The sequence below is a fragment of the Canis aureus genome, chromosome 29 (assembly GCF_053574225.1).
Source record: "Canis aureus isolate CA01 chromosome 29, VMU_Caureus_v.1.0, whole genome shotgun sequence".
NCBI classification, from domain to species: domain Eukaryota; kingdom Metazoa; phylum Chordata; class Mammalia; order Carnivora; family Canidae; genus Canis; species Canis aureus.
In genome coordinates this window covers 14403315-14420470 of record NC_135639.1, presented here as the reverse complement: position 1 = coordinate 14420470, position 17156 = coordinate 14403315, and the positions used below count along the sequence as shown (strand labels likewise).

The 17156-nt window shown below is 40.4% G+C and overlaps 1 protein-coding gene across 4 annotated transcripts in view; it reads right to left on the bottom strand.

The window, feature by feature from the left end:
• The window catches only part of GFRA1 (GDNF family receptor alpha 1), a 202932-nt gene that overhangs the window by 139489 nt on the left and 46287 nt on the right, over nucleotides 1-17156 (bottom strand). For 3 of the 4 annotated variants that reach the window (XM_077877512.1, XM_077877510.1, XM_077877511.1), the window contains one exon: nucleotides 903-917. The exons of the other annotated variant lie outside the window; for it this stretch is intronic. In XM_077877512.1, the coding sequence (XP_077733638.1) occupies nucleotides 903-917 (15 nt within the window). The remainder of the gene's footprint in view (nucleotides 1-902; nucleotides 918-17156) is intronic. 4 annotated transcript variants of the gene reach the window in all.

The following is a 17156-nucleotide window of genomic DNA, read 5'->3' as shown; positions in this document are numbered from 1 at the left end:
CATGAAAGACACAGCAAACGTGTGCCACAAACGTATTTCCCAGCTCGCGAATACAGTTATGCCCTGCCGATCGTACCCAGTGGTTCCAGACTGTGATTTAAAAAAAGAGAGAGAGAGAGAGAGAGGCAGCATCCCTTTAATGTGTGTCTGGGAGGTTCGACAAGGCCAAGCCTAAGAGTCTCCCTCTGGATCCCAGAGCACGAGAGCTAGTTGTGCATCCTTGGTGAGAACTATAATGCATGCCAGGAGACGTAGTTAGACTTTCCATCTCCAGTTCCCCAGAATGCATGACTTTGGCTGGCAAGACAGGTTAGACACTACACATGATCGCCGGGCTCCATCTCTGTCACAGGCCCAGCTGGAGGGGTTGCCAGGGACACCTGGGTTGAAGGGGTTATGCCATGGTCGTGTCTACAACCCCTCTCAGGACAGTGATACATTTGGCAAAGAAAAGAAATCCCCACATGGAGCCAGCATACAGAGCCCTGCTCAAGTAGCAGCTGGCCTTGATACAGAAGCCCAGAGGGACAGGGACCTTCTACCCGAACCCTCATCCCAGAGACACCTGCTCCCCACCAGTCCCACGAGTCCCAAGGACACCTGTTCCCTGATGGGGACCCAGCAATGACTCTCCCCAGTGTGCCTGCCCAAACTGCCCAGCCCCCACCCTACCTCCAAGCATGGTCCACAGGCAGAGTCTGGGCACCAGAGGCCCAGAGAGGCCCAGAGAGCCCTATGGCACTTTAGGCCACCTTAGGCCACTGTCCCCGTGGTGTCTCCTAAAGCCCGCATGATAAGACCACAGAGAATGCAAAGCTCCATAACCCTCTGCACACAGACCACACCCTTGTTTCCAAAAGAGCCCAGCCAATGAAGAAGCAGGCAGGAGACGGTGAACTTACCTTGCTGTAACACATCTGCCAGGCGGGTGGAGAAACAAGGGAGGAGAGCGGGAGAGAGAGGAGAAAAAAAATATTAATAATGATGTCGCTGAAAATGACAATGATGATAATCACAGCTAACATATGCTGACTTTGCTGAGCGCTCTTTGTATAATATTTCCTTTAACTAGGAGGAAGTGGTTAAGAGCTCAGGCTCTGGAATAAAACTCCTAGATTTAAATCCTGGCTCAACACTTAGTAACACTGTGGCTTGCATTTCCTAAACCACAAATAGATAGGAGTATTGGAAAGATCAAACAAATTAGGTCCTATGTTTTAAGAGCTTAGATCAGTGTCCGGCACGTAGCAAACATAATTTGGTAGTTATTATTAATATTAATATTTTTTTTTCACAATGACCCTAGAGAGTAGATTGTATTTCTCATCCTTACTAAACAAACTAAGGGAAGTGAGATTGGGGAAAGTTAGGTAACTCATCCAAGGCCTCAGAGAAGCAAGCAGTGGGCTTGGCATTGAACCCAAATGTCTGATTCTAAAACCTGTCTCTTCATCCACCACGAAGTGTCTGACTGGTTTATAAATAACACAGAAGCAACAATACCACACAAGAGAATAAGCAGAGGAGGGGGGTCTATGAATACACTAAGGTTTCATATTTAAATCACAGAAGAAAATCATTTGTATGAATTCTCCATATCATAACTCACAACTACTAACACTGTGCCGTCACATCAATCCTAGGTCAAAGTTTGTCAAAAGGTGAAAAAAAAATTGATTTTTATTTCAACAAATATTTGAAAGGCCAGATGCCAAGCACTCTGTCTGGCACTGGGAAACATGCCTCTAGCAAAAGGCACAAATGAACAAGGAGTCACTAATATCCCTCAAAGGGTAATCTCGACTTGTAACACCTTCCATTCACTTTTTCCTGTTTTAAAACTTTATATAAATGGACTCACTTGGTATATATCTTTTCTGTTTACCATTTTTTGCTCCATAGTGACTGTGGGAGTCACCCATGCTCCACGTAGCATGCAGCGGTAGATCATTCATTCTCTTTGCTATATAGTACTCCACTGTGTGATTATATCCTAATTTATTTTCCCCTTGTAATGTTGATGGACATTTGGACTGTTTTCAGTGTTTGACAATTAGGAATTGTGATGAGTATCTTTGTAACGTATCTTCTCGTAAACAGATGTGCATACAACAGGTCCTTTTTGACATCTCTCATGAGCATTCTGACTTGTTCTGCTTCTGCTGCCTCCCAACCACCCCAAAAGTACTCGTCTGCTCATATTTCTCACTTGGTAACTTAAAGATGTAAGACAGTGCTGGTAGGAACACTAACAGCACGACCCAGACGTGAGCCGGCTCCTACCCTACTAATGGGGCTGTAGTTAGCTACAAAACTTCTGGAAGATAGCTTGACAATATGTAAGGAAATGTGAAATATACACTCCCTGATCTATGGGTACCACTTCCAGAAATTTAGTCTAATGAAATAAGCAAAAGCACAAAATAAGTCTACAAGAATGTTCATCACAGCATTGTGTATAACGACGAAACAATGGATATTGCCTATTGGGCTATGGGGAATCCACCACAAACAACGTATCCCACGCAATGGATTATGGTACAGCCATTTCAGATATTGTTGAAAGACTTTGATTACTTCTGAATGAAAAAAAAAATCAGACGGCAACATGGCACATGTACCCTGAACCCACTTACATGTGAGTATGCATGTGTATAGCTCTGCCCCGGAAATGTTTGTCTTCAGGTGATGGAATCTGGGGTCACTTTTTTTACATCTTTATGCAAGCATTTCTGTATTACTTGAATTTTTTAACAATGGTCATGCTTTTCATCTATAATCTGAATTTCAAGACTCTACTTTCATATTAAAAACTAAGGGCTATATCATCAACCTCAAATTTGCTGCCAGTTGTCAGCTACAACATCAGCTCCTAGAAGGTCACAGAGAGTGGACAGCCCCGGGAAAGGTGCATATGCACCTTTCAGAGATGGAACATGCACCTGGTGGATTAAACAGACCACAAGGACAGGATCCCCATGGGAGCAGCTTCATGCCACTCACAGATGTGACCCTCACGAGGGGTGTCATTCATATACCATACACATGCTCCCAAGGGCACATCCAGGCTATGGCACAGGTATGACAGGTGGCAGGCTCACAATGCCCAGGGAGTAGGCTAAAATACCACCCTCTCCCTAACATTCACGAAAGCTAACTGGGATGTTAATGGACATAGTGGTCCCATTAAAGGACAACTCCAACTCTGCCCTAACCTATACATGCTGTGGATTACTTTCTAGCTTCAGTCATTCATCATCGGTACAGATTCTGTGTGGATGGCACCCTCCCCCATGCCTCGACACTGTCCGGAGACTCTGGAAAGGACCACATGCAGCTTCCTAACTATACCTGTCACATGCACTTGCTGCCCCAAACATGCCTTGAGAACCACCCACCCTCTGACCAGCCTGCACACCTGGAGGAGCCCTCCTCCTCCTCAGCCTTGAAATGTCACAGGCACCGTTGAGTTTCTCAGAGCCTATCCCCACAGAGAAGGAAGTCACTGTTTCCACCTGTGTGCCCCTAGAATAATTTGTACACATTGCAATTATAGCTCATATTATAGCTAGTTATTTATATAGACCAGGAGCTCCTGAGGACAAGAGTTACGTGTTTTAATCATCTCTGTGGGTCCTAACTGCCTGGCAGGTACACTCCCACACCGGAAGGAAGGAAAAAGGACTGGTTTGTCCTAGCACTCATCTGGTCCAACCCCCTCATTTTACAGATGAGGAAACTGAGTCCCACAGAAGTAGGATATTTTTCCCAAGGTCACTGACACATGGCATTAAAGACTTAGTGAGGACCACATGAGATTCATTTAACCTTAATGAAGCACAAAAGCTCATCTCTATTATTAGCAAAGCACAAATTAGAGATTTATTATTCTCCTCTAATGAATACAGACAAAAATTTCCAACCTTGAAAACATCAGTGAAATAAGATTAGTCTTTCAAATACGGATCCAGTCTCGACGGATGTCGAGGATCCTCGTCCAGGATCCTCAACCTCCTCTCCATGGCTTTTGACAGGGACACTTCCTTCGAAATTCAGAACTGATGTGAATCACTGGAAAGTATCAGTGGGCAGTGAGGGAGGAACCTCAGGCAGGGATTTAGTGACCCAATTCCTTCCAATTTCACTGTATATTTCATGCTTTAGAAGATAAATCTGCATAGAATACTATTCATGTCTTCTACTCCAAGAAAGTCTCTTGATTTTCATATAAGCTATTTTAGATTAAAAAAAAAAGTTTTTCAGCTTCATTTACATTTTGCACCTTTTATTCAAATGTAAATTTTAATAAACACTAGTATAAATATTGCAACAATTTTGCACATGAGTTATCTTGTAATTTACACTCTAAATTTATGTCTTTTGTAGTCTGTGGCATAAATCATTCCATTCTTAGCATTAGTTAGCTTTTTGGTCTGTATAATAATGGCTTGGGTACCTTCTTCAAAATTTCACCTTTCCAGACTGAAGCAGCCATCCAGGCTCAAGCTCAAATGATTTATGGACAGAAGAAGAAAAAATAAGTGAGAAGAAGGTAAATCCTGTACTGTTTGGCTACAGTTTACCTCCTCCCAGAATTCTGGACTTCAGAAGATATTAGCCACAGAACTACTCTTATCCTCATGTACTCTGGTGTTCATCCATCACCCCCAACTCCCAAACCATAGGAACCAGTCACTCATAAAATTCAAAGGTCCTCAAATTTGAGTGTGATATTCACCTTCAGGCTAACCAATCACTAGGAGTCATCTGGTAGTGGATCACTTAAGCGCTTTGAACTTGAAGTTCCTTACTGATGACCTGGGGATATTCCAACACCCACACCTCAGTAGTGGGCAGGTTAAATTAAACAATTTACACCAACATTCTCCCACTGGCTGCTGTGAAGACCCACTCTAAGAGTAAGACTCAGTGCCATCCTTTCTGCTTTCCCAGGAAAGTGGGAAATCACAGAAACACAGAGCTGGGAGGTGCCAGCGCCTACCCAGCCACAGTTAGGTGGAGGCCAAGGGACACCAGGGACACTTGTGCAGAAGAAATCAACTCCTTGAGACAAAGCTCTGCTCACACTCACTTCCCGCAACCCCAGTGATTCACGTGAACAAAGAAAGCCTGTTCTCCAGTCCTACCCCCACTGCCTGCAGCCATTCTGGTCCTATAGATAGATGAAAGGCCATGTATAAGTTGGTGACTCAGATGAGGGAAGAAGAAAATAAAAAGGAACTCATATTTGTCTTTCCTAGCCTCAATGTCCAGTTTCTTCCATTAGGAATGAGTGTCAAGGGTACTTGCCTTCCTCCCCCACAGCTACTGATTCACACCCCAGAGATCTTTAATGCACTGAGTCCTCCAGAGACAGGAGCCATAAAAAGACTAGATTACTTATTATTATTAATAAGTTATAGCAATTAGGCTGGGTGATTCCTAAACGTTGCTGATTAAAAACTTTCTTGAGTGCTACTCATCCACATGACCAGTGTTTACCTCTATTAAAAATGATTTAACTACACTCTGGGTGAACCCCTCTCCTGTGCCTGGGTTAATAATTAGCAGTGCACAGAGCCACGCGGGTTAAGTGAGTTAGCTCTCCTTTATTTATCTATTGCTTTATTTTATGAGGAGAACTGGATGGCAGTCTTATTGCCCATTCAGTCTGCTAGGAATAATTTACTATTTCAATCCTCAGTCCATGGCTATGGTTAGAGAAACCTTCACTATTATTACAACATCACACTTAGCCCACACCCCACAGCATTAAAGATATGCCAAACAGTGAAAGTGTGCCTGACTTCCATAAGACTGGGGGAGGTAAAGTTACCAGTTCTCAAACAATGTAATCATACTACTCTCTCAATTTTGCCTTCTTTTCTAGGTTAAATTATATATGAGGGGAGTTTAGTTTCTTGAAAATGCATGCACTTAACTCCCATTTAAGAAGTCTCACCTGGGGAGATAGCTGTCTTGTGAGTCCTCCTGTGGTTTGAGCTACAGAAAGAAAATTCTCTTTCAAGTACAAGTGCTTTTACAGTAAAGCACTGTAAATTTTACTGGGACCCAACTAAGCAGGGGCAAAGGAAGGGAAAAGGGGGACAGCTGAAATGAATGCTGCTTCCTTGAATGGGCTATGGTTCACCATTAACCATAATCAATTTCAAGATCAGCAGAGCTACCCTCTCACCAAATTTAAAAATCCAGCAAGCTTTATCCATGGACATGAAGAGTAACTAGAATTCAGTCTGCATACTTCTATCAATCTCTGTGAATGAAATGAATTCTTTCTTTTCTCTGTTGAAAAGTGGGCTGACCAATGCCTACTCTCTTGTCGAATAAGAGCACTCCAGAGTAGTTGTGCTTGACACTGACAAAGCCAAGATCCAAAAATGGCAGGTGGGCTTCCCAAGGAGGGCTGGATTAACTCCTTCTCTCCCAAATACGATTCAGGGCCATGTTACCACATAACCATGGCCACTGGATCCCATGACCTAGGGATGAGGCCTAGCCCCTGCCCAGGGGGAAACCTCCTATAGCCTGTGTTCTCATCTATGCAATGAGGGTGGGAGAGACAAGCTTCTTCCCTACCCTGGGGCTAGGATGAGGATCCAGTTGGGTAATTTAATCAGAATAGAGACATGGACTTTAGCACCAAATCATAAAAGTTCAAATCCTTGCTAGTCTACCATCCTAGCCATGTTGGGCTATTTAACCCCTCTGGGTCTCAGTTTCTTCATTTATAAAATGGAGATAATATAACTTTCCTTTCAAATTCAAAGGAACAACCAAGATGCATGTAAAGCAAATTAGCACATAGTAGCTGGTGTATGGTACATGTTAAGTAAGTGAAAGTTAATGTTGTTATAATAATAAGCAGTAGGATGGTGTAATGAAAAGCTCAGGTCTTAAAGTCAGAGCCAGTTCTATGTCTGGCTGTGTGACCTTGGGCAAATGACTTTAACCTCCCCAAGCCTTGCAGTACTCATCAGCAACATGCAAATTAACAATAGCTCATTTCTGTGCTACCTCATAAATTGCTGTGGAGATTAAATGAGGTAATGCATATAAAAATGCACAGTAACTAGTACTCAGACCTCTACGAATTGTAGGATTATTAGTCAACACACATATATTGATTGCTTACTATCTGAAAAGCCTTCATGACTTGTGCAGGACTGTAAACCCATCATGGAAAAAAAATCCATTAAAATAAAATCATTTTAATTCCTTCTTGTCATGTAGCTGTGTGCAACTAAGAAACTCTACAGCCAATCTCAAATATTACCTGATGAATGAATTATTCTTAATGTTTGAGATCAGAGACCCAATGACATCATATCTCCAAACACTTGTGATCTAAAGGGCTGTGATGAAAACCCAGAAGTTCCAGAAAGCCAGAGCCCTCTGATATTGCCTATGTCTTCTGGACCTGTCCTTATTTCTCAAGGCCACCACATAAAGGGCTCACCCAGCCTTGCCCTGGGCTTTGATCCATGTTTGAAGCCATGCACCCTTGAGACCTAGGGTTCAAAGAAGGTAGGGGGCAGCAGGAGTAAGACCCACTCTGCTGAGCAGTGGAGTTCTATGAAGCATTTCCCTTAAAAAAAAAATAAAGGGTTTTGCTGCTTTATTAAATAAAATGTTGAAGTTTGAACACAACAAACCACTTAAGCAGAGCCCTTTCCTATCCAGGTGCAAGTCTGTGCTCTCCTGGAGCACAGCCAGAGCGAAGGCTCCTCCAGAGCTCCCAGCCTGGCCTCCATGGCACCACCCAGGAGCTGTGATTAGTTCCTGTCTCCAAAGCCAGACAGCTCAGGCAGCCGTGTGGCCACACAGCCCACTTCTACGCTCCTCCTGTTTCCCCTAGGCACACTCAGGCAGCTCGAATTGAACACAGCCCGGTGAGTCTTAGTTACAGAGCACTAGCCGGAAGGGCTTGCTCCTGTCTCCAGCCCTGGATGCCAAAAACTCACCCATTCTTTCATGCAGGAAGGCCCTGTATCCCTCTTCTTTTTCTTCTCTGCCTCCCTTTGGATGCAGACCGGGGAAAGTTCTATGGTTTTCCTTGCCCCTGGCCTCTCCTCACCTTCTATCATGTTAGAAATGAAGACCAATACTTTGCCCGTCATTGGCGCACCTCTGAAGGCACATGGCACTCAGTAAATGTCTTTTAGTATTTGTGAGTAAGAAAAAAAAAATTCTTAAAGCCCTGAAGTACCTTTCTGCTACATTTTCTAGGGAATGCACTACCAACATCAATCTTAGGCCATGTGCTTGTAACACATCAGCCAGCACTGACTCTGGGAGACAGTGCAGGAGATGCAAGCTAGTAAGTCCCTAAGATTTTTATGACACACTATCCCTAGTATATCTCATTCCTAGCACAGAGGGATAAAGCTCTTAACTACTGAAAGAACATAAAAAAATAGATTTAGGAATAATACTTTTTATGATTGCATTCTGTATACTGTGAAAGTTATGTTCAAATCTGCTAGTACTTTATGGAGCTGATAAAGTAGAGCAGTATGGCTTCCCAGCTAACAGTGTATTTTATATCCATTTAAAATGTTTTCTCTTAAATTGAATTACTTTTTGAGTAATTATAATAAGACTAATCTGGGCTTAATGAATTCATGTACAAATACTTTAGACTGCATTATTAAAACCTCTATGATATGAAACTATATTAAACTCAATCCCTCTAGCAACCAGTGTTTTTCTTTGAAAAGAAAAGCATACATGGCTTTCTCTGAATTCTTTTAAATCAGCTGAGAAATCATAAGAAGCCACATTAATAGCTCAAACAAAAGTTTGATAAATAATATTGTCCTAATTTCCCTAAACTTATATAATTGAGTTTTAATTAGGGGGTCACAGAAATTATCTGTATCAAGCATCCACACATGCAGAGGGCTGAAGAATTGTTCCACCTTCCAGAAAAAATCAGTTTGGCTCTGATTAGCAATGCCATAAGACCACAATTGGTTAAAAAAAAAAAATACATTACTAAAAATGAGCCTGTGGCAATCAAGCCTTATGTTTTAAAAAGTCTCCAAACACAATGGTCTAAATATCTGGATTCTAGTTGTACTAGAGGCAAAGCCACTCATTTTCTCTGGGATGCAGCTCCTCTAGCTACAAACCAGTTTGATCTCTGAGGTCCCTTCCAGTTCTAGAGCATGATGGTTTTAAGTTTAAAATTACGCACATTATATCAAATGGGCTCTTCTTGCATATAGCTTATTCGTCATCTTATCCACATTAAATCACATTCACAGAAAAAAAAAATTCATTCCCTGCAATTCACATACATCCACAAACACATCCATAATACGGCTGGTGGTTTCAAATTTATCCCAAGATATTATCTCAGTAGTAAAGTCTTTTTCCCATTACAGATAAATTATACACCATCTGAAATCTTTAAGGTTCTCATGCCTTCTTCAATCAATTTCTATGCCCCTCACCCAACTTACACTTCCCAAAAGATGGTCTAGCAGTTCTGTTGCCAAGTCGACTAATTCCAGCACCTATGTGTTCCTCAGGCAGATCTGTGAGAGCCAGGCTTTAATCGAATTGGTTGCCCAGATTTCTAAGTTCAAACTAGATATTTACAACGTCCAACAGGATAAGACTCTCTCTTTGCCAGGTGATCATTATCAGGATAGACAACTTTAAAGTAAACATAAGACAATGGCCATCATCATTATTCTGATGGCTTGGCACAGATTGCTATCAGGAGAGCTCCCAGGAGCCAGAGACAATTAAAATCTTGAGTTCAGAGAAGCTGCCCCCAGCATCAAGCATTGCTGATTAGAATGATTTGGGGGGTGAATATGTTTTGGCAAATTGGTGCACATCTTCAGGGAGGGAGGTCTGGCCACATGATACACTCTGGCCGGACTTCAGTTTCAGCAGGTACAGGTTCTGGCCTGGCCCTACCATAAATCCTCTGAATAAATGGGGACAAATCATTTAAGCACTCTAGGTTCCAAAGGGAATTTGACTGTAACACCTCTGCCATCCTTTCCAGGTCTACAGTTTTATCCTGAACGTCCTGGGAATCTTTCCTCAGGACTCTGCTATACCCCCACAACCACCTGTATGTCACCTTGGTGCACTAATGCACACTTGCCATCTTCTCCACCTTTTTCTCCACCTAAGCTGAAAGTACCATAATGCCAGTGATGCTTTACCCATTATAGTCCCAAAGCCCAAGGCAGAACTTTAGAGTGTAGTAAACACTTCTTAATATTAACCAATATGTTTTCAGAGTTTTCAATATATCACCTACTATTTTAAATACACAGATTGCCTTAATCCTCTCAATCACCCTAAAAGTTAGCTATCATTATTATTCTCATTTTACATATAAAGAAACAGAGGACCAGAGAGGTTAAAGTTACCAAAGGTCTCAGGAAAGCAGGTGATCTGGCGTTCAACCCAAGCAGTCTGGCTTCATGACACAACTCTTAACCAGTATGCTACACTGTCTCTTAATGAATGCCCAATGGATAGATGTGCAAAAGCTTAACAGCCAAAGGACCTCATTCCTTCAAACACTCTAGGAGTTAACTTGAGCCATACCTACGATATTTTTTCATATATGAATCCCCATATTTCTAGAACTCCAACCACGATTTTTTCTCTACCTTTATTATCTGTGGATTTGGAGTCCAATTGCAGAAACCACCTGGGTGAGCCTTTACTTTGTTAAAACTTCACAAATTCTCTTTTTTTAAACAAATGCAACCATCTCAGTAGGTTTATGGCAACAGCTCAAGTAATGTAAGGACATGGGGACAAGACACAGGGCCAGATGTAAAGATAAGAATTGTAAGAAGAGGCTAAGGAAAGGGAGAACAATTCAACATAGGGCCACATGCCGAAGCTACAAAGATCTGTGCAGCTTTTACAGCTGTCATCCTTCAAGGACTCAGGAAAAGGAGAAAGTAAGAGATGGGGGGATGGAAAGAGGCAGGATAGGAGGAAATGTGGTATAGTCAGTACTCATGCAGGCTCTGGAGTCACAGGGCTTGAGCTGGGATCCCGGTTCTGCCACTGGCCAAGTTAGCTGCCCTCTCCAAGGCTTTGCATCCCCACCCGATACACTGGGAGCTCTTGTGGGGATTAAAGCACATCCCATTCCTAAAGACAACAGTGCCCACCACACAGAAGGCACTTAGAAGCAGATGATTTGGACAGAGACTTGAGAGGAATGAAGTTTCACAATATCACTAAGATCAACATAATTTTTTGGCACCCTAGAAACCATGCTTATTGTGATGAGTAAAATATACTCACATGGATCTAAAAGCAAAAAGTCTACTCCCCCCCAGCCCCCAACATCTAATGATGCAGTCCAGGGGAAAGAAAGGAGAAAGCATGTCAAGCGATGGGGGCATTCATTCTCCCCTGGTCATACTGTTCCTGAGGAAGCAAGATCAATGTTTATTATGTGAGCAAACATTAAACCCTAACGTATTACCCCACACTCTATACGACATAAGTGCTAGTATTTTGCAGAGGGAGGCGGGAGCAAGCAATTAAATGTGAACTACAGGTACTTTGTGAAGCTTTCAGAGCATGGGTCTTTCTTCTGGAAAGCAGTACATTTTTTAAAGCCACCAACTCACAGGCTTGGAAGATAATGTGGCTCCTCTCTCCATGTCACGGCTGTTCGTGGCAGGACCTCACACTGGGCTGGGCTCTTCTACAATGGAGCCATGCATTTCAGGGGGGGCAGGGGACCAAGAGCTGGGGACCTCACAATCAGCCCCTGCAGCTGTAAACTTTTATCCTTGTGAAGAAGAGCCAGCAAGCAATAAATGTTGCCACCACACATCATACCCCACTGAGTCGCTTTTCAAAAAGAGAAGGGAAAGTTCACTTAGCAGCTTAAGATTCTTTTAAACCTGTATGATATTATTCACTGGCTTAGCCCAGTCATGAAATGTAAATGTCATTTTCATGAAGGATTTGTGCCGTTGGCTGGTCCTAAAGAAAAAGATTCCAGCATCTTGCAGAGCTTAAGAAATTTTAACCATGTTTTCTATATATATGTATACACACACACACACACACACACACATACGCATGGGGTGTGTGTGTGTGTGTGTGTTTCCAACATCATGGCTGTTATTCTTCAAGTCCAGAGCTGGACTCTAATTCGAGCTCTGTCCCTAACTGGTTATGGCTGGCTCTTAGTCCCTCTGGAATCCCTCAGTTTTTTCACCTGGAATTGAGGATAAAGCCAAACTTTACTACTTCTTCAAGGAAAACAAAAGATAATGGATGTAATCACACTCAGTGGAGCTGATGCACTATAATGAGCAATCAATGCACCCGAAGGAAACAAAAACCCAGATCGTACAGACAGCTTACAATAAAAAGGAGTGTAGACACACTCAAGGCCAAAGTGTTGAATTCTACAGGAAGAGTAAAACAGCACAGTGAGGAAGAGAGAGATTTCAGGAATGGGGCTTCATGCATCAGGTACAAGCTGAGCTGGATCATGCAGGGCAGTCCTAAACAAAGCCAACATTTTATTGAACACTTATTTCTAAGGGCCTTATTTAAATATTTTATATAATGCTCCCAAAATCCTGTGACTTAAATATCATTCTCATTCTCTTTTTTCCAGTAAGTTAATTTGCCAAAGATCCCACCAGCAATCTCACTGTAGGACACTCCCTTGTCACCACCGTTGAACCAAAAAGTGGAAATGAGAGAAAAGAGAGCAACAGGACAAGTGACTTAGAAAAAATAAAATGGGCTCATGGGAAGCCAGCAAAGACCTAAAGAAGTGGAGATTCATGCTGTATTCGCAGACTCAAGGCTCAATAATGTTAAGATATTTGTTCTCCCCAAATTGATCCATAGATCCAACACAATACCAATAGTAATCCCACCAGACTTTTTGTAGGAAATGATAAGCCAGTTCTAAAATTTATAAGAAATACAAGAATCTAGAATAGCCAGTCATCTTTCAAAAAAAGAGCAGAGCGAAGTCAGAGGACTAACACCACTCGACTTCAAGACATATAATAAAGTCACAGTAATCAACACAGAGTGTTACTGGCATTAAGACAGACAGGTCGATCGATAGAGCAGAATAGGGAGCACAGGAACAAACCTGCATTTTTACAATCATTTGATGTTTGACAAAAGAGTCAATTCAATTCAATGGGGAAAGGTAAGTCTCTTCAACAAATGATACTGGAGCATCCATGAGAGAAAAATAAACTTAGACTCCTACCTCTCACCATACACAAAAATTCATGAAAGGTCATAGACCTGTAAATAAATGCTAAAACTATTATGTTTCTAAAAAAAAAAACACAAGAAAATATTCTAGTGACTTGGGAGTAGGTAAAGATGTCTTAGTATTCTGAAAGCAACAGCAATAAAAGAAAAAAATAAGTTAACTTTTATCAAATTTTAAAACTCTGCTCATAAAGAACATCATTAAGAAAATGAATTATAAGCTATTTTGGGGAGAAAATATTAATAAATCCCATATCTAACAAAGGTCTGGAACTCCTTCAATTCACTAATAAAAAGACAAACAATGCAACGTTTTAAGTGAGTAAAATAACTGAACAGACACTTCACAAAGGAAGATATATACTAATGATCAATAAGCACATAAAAAGTGTCCAACACCATTAGTCATAAGGGAAATGCAAATTAAAACCACAATAATATATCACTATACACTCACCAGAATGACTAAAATTAAAAAGACTCACAACATCAAATGTCAGTGAGGATTAATAAATAGCACTTGAAACTGTCCATTGTTAGTAGTAGTGTAAAATGGCATTACTTTCGGGAAAGATCTGGTAATTCCTTAAAAAACTAAATATCTACCTACACCATGATCCAGCAATTCTGCTCCTAGATATTCACTCAAGAGAAATGAAAACCTAAATCCACAAAAGCAATTTGTACACACATATTCATAACAGTCAGATGGGACGCCTGGGTGGCTCAGCAGTTGGGCGTCTGCCTTCTGCTCAGGGAGTGATCTCGGGGTCTGGGATCGAGTCCCACATCAGGCTTCTTACAGGGAGCCTACTCCTCCCTCTGCCTATGTCTCTGCCTCTCTCTCTATGGCTTTCATGAATAAATAAAATCTTAAAAAAAAAAAACCCAGAAATAGTCCACATGTCCATCAACAGGAGAATGAATAATAAGCAAATCTAAGTTTATTCATACAATAGAATAATACTCTACAACATTAAAAATGGAAATAGTAATATATACAACATGAATGAATCTCATTAATATCATGCTGAGCAGAAGCAGCCTTACACAAAAGAGTACATACTGCGTGGTTTCATTAATATAAAATTCTAGAACAGGCAAATTAATCTATGGTTGAAAAAATGGCAATACTCCCCAAACTGATCTACAGATTCAACATGATCCTATCAAACCCAGCTTTCTTTGCAGAGATTGGCAAGCAGATCCTAAAATTCATATGGAATCTTAAGGGATCCTGAATAACCAAAACAATCTTGAAAAAAAGAGAACAAAGTTGGAGGACTCATACTCCTACTTCCCAATTTTAAAACTTCCTACAAAGCTACAGTTATTAAGACAGTGTCACAGGGGTATGAAGTTAGACACACAGATCAATGGAATACAATTGAGATCCTAGGAAAAAACCCTCACTCACATGTATTATCAGTTGAATTTTGGACAATTTAATGGGGGAAACATAATCTTTACAACTAATAGTGATGGGGCAGCTGGATATCCACACATAAACACTAGACCCTTACTTTATACCATATATAAAAATTAACTCAGAATGGATCAAACATTTAAAACCAGAAAACTCTTTGTATAATCACTATTCATATTTTGCCATGTTTCTTTCTATGAATATTCTGTTCATGATTATGTATTTCCTGCTTTTTTCCAATTAAGATTACAATATAACAATATGTCAACATTAATACAGAACTCTTCATATGTATAATTCTGAATAAATAAGTAATACAATTTAGGTAACTTCATTAATTTTTTTCCTTTTTAAAATCATTCTCCTACTTTTGGACATGTACTTCCAATTTCATTAAACTGAAATTGAGATTAGGAAAAAAATAATAAAAAATAAAACTAAAACTCTTAAAAGGTAACATACGGATAAATCTTTGTGGGTAAATCTTTGTTATCACTGAGCTGTACACTTTAAATGAATGAGTATAGTTTCTGAACTAGGACATCAAAAGCACAAGCAATGAAAGAAAACACAGATAGCCTAAACAGCTTCAAAATTAAAAACTTTGTGTCTCAGGGAGCATCTCTCTACTTGCTACTGGGACTCTGCCCAATTCATGAATCACTTAATAAAGCCAATTGCATCTTCAAAAACAATCACATCTCAAAAAGCACCATCAAGAAAGTGAAAAGACAACCCGCAGAATCATAGAAAGTAATTGCGAATTATATATCTGATAAGGCACTTATATCTAGACTACATTAAGAATCATGATGACTCAAAAATAAAGAGACCAATAACCCAATTAAAAAATGAGCAAAGAATCTGAATGAACATTTTTCAAAACAAGGTATATAAATGGCCAATAAGCACATGAGAAGATGCTCAACATCATTAGGCATCAGGACAATACAAATCAGAACCACGGTGATGTAACACTTCACACCCACTAGGATGGCTGTAATCAAAAAGATAGGCGATAACAAGTGTTACTGAAGATTTGGAGAAATTGAAACACTGCTGTTGGGAATGTGAAAATACAGACATTGGAGAGGATTCTGGCATCTCCTCAAATGGTTAAATAACAAATTACCATATGATCCGTCATTCCTGTCTTAGTTATACACCCAAAAGAAAGGAAAACATATAAGGGGCACCTGGGAGGCTCAGGTCATGATGGTTGTGAGATCAAGCCTCATGTTGGGCTCCATGCTGGGCATGGAGTATATTTGGGATTCTCTCTTTCCCTCTCCCTGATGGAGCCTCCCCACACACATACAAAAAAAAAAAAAAAAGAAAAGAAAAAAAAAAGAAAAGAAAGAAAGAAAAAGAAAGGAAAACATATGTCCACAGAAAACCTTATACTTGAGTGTTCACAACATCATTAATCATAATAGCCAAAAAATGGAAACCACTAAAATGGCTATCAATTGGTAAATGGATAAATAAAATGTGGGATATCCAAACAATGGGATATTATTCAGCAATAATAAAAAGACATGAAATAACGAATACATGCAATGATATGAATGAATCTTGAAACCTTGTCCTTGGAAGAAGCCAGTCACAAGGGGCCACATACTATATGGTCCCATTTACCTGAAATGTCCAGAACAAGCAAATTTAAGGACAGAAAATAAATTAATAGTTGCCTAGGGCTAGAAGGGGGTTGGGAAGGGAAGGATGACAGTTAAGGGGTGCTGGGTTTCTTTTTAGGATCATGGAAATGTCCAAAAAATAATTGCCTAATAGATTACAACTCTATGAATGTACTAAAAATCCACAGAGCTATACACTTGAAATGAATGAACTGTATGTGAATTATATCTCAATAAAGCTGTTTGAAAAAAAAGTCCTGGGTTGTGACTCTATTTCCAGTGACTAGCTATGCCAACCACTGTCTCTCAGGGCCACAGCTGAGCAAGCCAATCTCATAACTGCATCCAGCTCTTCATCCCATGAATATATCTAAATAAGCTCACTCAGGTGGTAGCACCACACTGGATACCAAGAGAGCTAGGCACAGATGAAAGATAGCATCCCCTCTCAAGGAATCACAGCCTGGTGGCTCAGTCTACACCTAGCTGTATGTGGCTATGGAGTACTTGAGCACGGAAAATCTAAATTGAGATGTGCTCTAAGTATAAAATAGACACTGGGTTTCAAAGACTTGGTCAGAGAAAAAAGTAAAATAGTTAATAATTATATTAAATTACATGCTGAAACGATATTTTGGATAAACGAGGTAAAATTAAACGTAAAAATGAACTCACCTGTGTTTTTTTATATTTTGAATGTGGTACAGAAATTTTTAAATTACATACGTAGCTCAGTACTATCCAGTACTACTGGTTTAGATTTTTAGATATAAATAAATCACTGAAACTTTCCTGATTCCCAGTGTTTCTCAGAGGAT